Source organism: Etheostoma cragini, chromosome 21 (genome assembly GCF_013103735.1).
Source record: "Etheostoma cragini isolate CJK2018 chromosome 21, CSU_Ecrag_1.0, whole genome shotgun sequence".
Taxonomy (NCBI): Eukaryota; Metazoa; Chordata; class Actinopteri; order Perciformes; family Percidae; genus Etheostoma; species Etheostoma cragini.
Genome location: NC_048427.1, coordinates 1,608,747 through 1,613,218, shown reverse-complemented (window position 1 = coordinate 1,613,218; position 4,472 = coordinate 1,608,747). Strand labels below are relative to the sequence as shown.

Here is a 4,472-nt window from a genome sequence, read left to right as displayed (position 1 = left end):
TGGGTGGGTGTGTGTGTTAGGGTGTGTATGTGTTAGGGTGTGGGTGTGTATGTGTGTTAGGGTGTGGGTGTGTGTTAGGGTGTGGGCGTGGCGTTGACTCACCTCACGCATGAGGCGGTACTGACTAACTAACAAGTAGGACGCGGCACCACGGTCGAGCCGAGCTGGTACCATGTAATGAAAAAAATCATTATTGGCTTTGCATACTCAAGATGAGGTATTTCCATGTTTGAAATCATCTGTTAGTTTAAAAGTATGTCATATTATTGTCAGGTCATGCAGATGGAACCTCGTTAGGGAAGGCTTGACTCTTTCAGAGCCATGTTGGCTGCAGGAATACAACTATCTCAACAACTATTGGATGGATTGGTTTAAAATTTGATACAAAATCTGTTCAATTACTTAAATTTCTCTTCCCCTGCTTTCATAAAGAAGACTTTGTTTATATTTGCGAGGCAGTTTGTGAAAGTCGGAGTTGTGTATGTGTGTGTGTGTGTGTTTGTGTGTGTGTTTGTGTGTGTGTGTGTGTGTGAGTGGACATGAGAAGATCAGAACGCCAGTGAAGCACACAGATTATCGCCGGCCGCCGCTGGTTCGCCGCGGAACTCGTGACATGAACGCCACAGCAGTCGCTGTGCGTCCTCTGCAGCGTGATGAGCAGCAGGTGGACGTGGGGGACAAAGCTTTGACCTCTGCAGCGTGATGAGCAGCAGTCTTCTATTTTATCTTTTTATGTGTGTGCGCTGTTGTTTCTTCTGTCACAGGTCATTGTAAACTATTGTTTTTAAATGTGCTCTGCAGATCAAGCTCTTTTTTTAGCATTATTAAAGCTAGCGTAGATAGTTTCCTGGAAAAGGAAAAGAAAGAGGTGAGAGTTTTATTTGTTCTTCTGTAAAGAGCAAAACAAAAAGGTACAGTCCGTCCCAAACCTACAAACGAATTGCATACTATTTCCAATTAAAATATAGTATTGCATACAGTATTCAATCTGGACACTACACCGGCATAAATATCCCAAAATGCAATGCGATAGAAACCAGTCAACCAGCTCTGTAACGTCAAAAACGCTCTAATTTTACATTTCTACATATTTAAATGACTGTTCTGGTTATTCATCACTTCCGCTGTCGGACAATACCGCTAGAGGCCAGCAGGGGTTACCATGGCTAAGAGGCGACGGCGTCAAGGTCGTCGAAAATGACAGCTCAGTGCAGCCGAAAAGACACACACTCCTGTTTATTTACTCAAGTATGTAGAACGATAGTTTACGTGTTGAGTATCTCGTTTCAGACGCGGACACAGTTTGTAGCGTGGGCGCCACACATTTGATTTAAAGTGATTTCCAAGCTTTATGACTGATTTGTGTCTCTCTCCACCTGCTCACCTGCTGCAGTGATGCTGATCGGCCTGCTGCGCTACGCCCACGTCATAGAGAAGCACCACAACTGTGTCCTGAACACGGCGGGTCTCTCCACCTCGTGGATCTGCGCTGCCGGTCTCATCATGGTCGGAAACTTCCAGGTAATTATTACACTACATTACATTTGTCCGATAGTCCGATACATTGGCCAAAATATCTACATGTGTGTATTTTTTTTTATGAAGAAATATGTATCAAAACAAACAGATTTCCCTAACATTAGTTAATTGAAGTAATTGGAGTTCTCACTAAAATAATATAAGAATTTGTTTTATTGTCACAACAGAACATCAAAATATATTAAAGTTCTGATAAACTGAAACTTAAAGTCCTCTGGTGGACGGACTATGTAAATCTAGTGTGTGTGTGTGTGTGTGTGTGTGTGTGTGTGTGTGTGTGTGTGTGTGTGTGTGTGTGTGTGTGTGTGTGTGTGAGATCTGCCACCTGTTATGAACCACGTGGTTGTAATGGAGGTGGACGTTTGGTCTGTTCTGCAGAGTAGACCAGGTGTCAACTATAAACAACCAGCGAGGCGTTTAGTAATCATAGCAGCGTATCATGACGCCGTTATACTCTAACTAGACATTAAAACGTAGTAAAGTACCAATCAAATGTAGTTTTTCAGCTGTGCCTACTAGAAATAAGCATGAGTTTAGCACACTGCTTTATTCTGACTGTAGACTGTGACGACGTTGCTGGTTAGATAAGACCTCACACGATTTGTGGGTCAGCGCCATGGCAATTAAAAGGGTCTCCGTGGCCTCCATGTAAGGCAAACAGCGTGGAGGTGACATCCTGCTCCTCTTTAACTAACACGCAGGTTCTCTCAGACAACAGTCTCTGCTGCAGGTCAGAGGAACTCACTTTACGGACATCAACAACACAGAGGTAAACCGATGAGGACGCCGTCACCCCGTCTGCAACCTCCACGTCCTCTGCGTTACGGATGTTTCATCACGGTTTCATTTGACGAGAACAAAAATAACCGCTGTTGTTGTTGTATCTGCGGAGTAGCGGAGACCAGTAGTGTTGGTCAATGGCTCTTTGATCATCTGAACTTCAGGAAAAAATTCTAGCCCCTTAAAATAAAGGATGGGGGGGGGGGAAATAACACAATATATATATATATATACTCTATCTATATATAGATTATTATTATATATTTACTTTATACGTTTTCCTGCAGATAAACACACAAACATTCAAGCACACATCCCCGGAGACCCAAAGAGTGAAGAAATTAAGAAGAAAAAATGAACACAAAAAATTACAAAAATAAAATAAAAAGCAATAGAAATACTACTAATAATAGAAAAAATGATGAAATAAATAATAAAATAAAAATAATAGTTAGTAAAAAAACACAGGGGCTTGTTTTGCAGCCACTCGACAATCTACCTAGTCCAAAAGTGTGTACACACACACACACACACACACACTCACCCACGTACCCTTTTTTTAAGATTATTTTTTGGGGTTTTGTGTGCTTTAATTTGATAGGACAGACATAGACAGGAAAGGGGAGAGGGGGGGGGGCAACATGCAGCCACGGGCCCCGGGTTACACTGGAACCCAATTCACTGTCAATCCCTTAACCCCACGAACGTTCAGTTTAAACAATGCAATTTTTAATAAAAATAAAAGTATTTATTGCGTGAATTATTTGATTGATTGTTGAACACAAAAGCTGCAAAGAAGCACTGGTGTGCTCCGGGAAGCCGGTCCGAATATGAGACCGGACCAGACCACCAGACTGGGTGTGGATGGGAGTGATCCCAACCCGGGATAGAAGGCTGTTAGGTAAACGGTACGTGTGTAAGTGTTACTTCTGCTGGTTTGAAACGCTTCGCTGAACACCCCCCCCCCCCCCGTCTCTCAGGACTTTGTACACCCTCCAAGCAAATCTCCTTTGATGTTTTGTTTGTTCTGTCTGGAAATCGTCTCGCAGGCCTCTCTGCGGTAGCATGATCTTAAGAACAAGGCGTGTTGTGTGTTTGTGTTCCTGTCCTCGGCACGACCGAGAAGTCCAATCCAAGGAGGCGGTCTTGTGAAAACATCCACCACTGGTTTGAAAAGAAAGAGATTAGTGAGAGGGTCCCCTTTTGTGCTGACGTCTTCTGGTTTGAAGAATTGAGTTGAAGATTTTTTGTAGAGCCGAAGAGCTGCAGCACGTGTGCGTCCACGTGTGGAGCGTACTGTACGTACAGGAACCGGACAGACGGCGAGTTTTCATCGCCTCAGGTGCTCAACATGTGCTAAGTGTTGGTTTTTGTTTTTGCCAAGAATGTTCAGCATGCATGCATGTGTTTAGGCATGTGCACTGGTGGAAAAAAGCCAAGTAATAGCAGTGTGTTTAATGCTCAAAATCCTTAGAATAGCTGTTAATTCCATAACATCAGTGCAGTGGGAACACTGCACATTCAATTCCTCATCAAAACATGACCAACATTGATCAGGTTTGTGTTCCACCTTTACAGAAAGTGAAGGAAAAGGAATATTAGGCTGATCAAAAAGTAGCAGTATTTGCATTTTTCTTTACAAACTCAAACATTTACTGTAGAAATGGAAAATTATCATTATTTCTGAGAACTGCTTCACATCTCTGTTGCATGGAGTCTAGTCCATGGAGGTATTCCAGCCCAAGACCATTGAACTACATCCCACAACTTACTGGGTTCTGGGTTCTGGGTTCTGCCTCATAAACAGCGTTTTTGATGTCACCTCACCAGTTTTCTATGGGATTGAGGTCTGGGGACTGGGCTGGTCCCTCCATGACATCACCCTTGTCCATCTGGATCCAAGACTTTGCTCCTTACTGGTGTGTTTTGGGTCATTGTCTTGTTGAAAGACTAATTTCAAAGGCATTTCCTCCTCAGTGTAAGGCAACATGACCTCTTCAAGTATTTTGATGTGTTAACACTGATCCATGATCCCTGGTGTGGGATAAATAGGCCCAACACCACAGTATGAGAAACACCCCCATAACATGATGTATGCACCACCGTGCTTTACTGTCTTCACAGTGTACTGTGGCTTGAATACAGTGAATGGG

General features: G+C 43.1%; 2 protein-coding genes across 5 annotated transcripts in view; one reads left to right on the top strand and one right to left on the bottom strand.

The window, feature by feature from the left end:
* The window catches only part of LOC117936528 (S-adenosylmethionine synthase-like), a 37,221-nt gene that overhangs the window by 2,105 nt on the left and 30,644 nt on the right, over window positions 1-4,472 (bottom strand). The gene's annotated exons all lie outside the window — the stretch shown is intronic.
* LOC117936537 (transmembrane protein 150A-like) overlaps window positions 1-4,472 on the top strand; it is a 23,318-nt gene that overhangs the window by 13,894 nt on the left and 4,952 nt on the right. For all 4 annotated transcript variants that reach the window (XM_034859692.1, XM_034859691.1, XM_034859690.1 and 1 more), the window contains one exon: window positions 1,394-1,521. In XM_034859692.1, coding sequence (XP_034715583.1) covers window positions 1,394-1,521 — 128 coding nt within the window. The remainder of the gene's footprint in view (window positions 1-1,393; window positions 1,522-4,472) is intronic.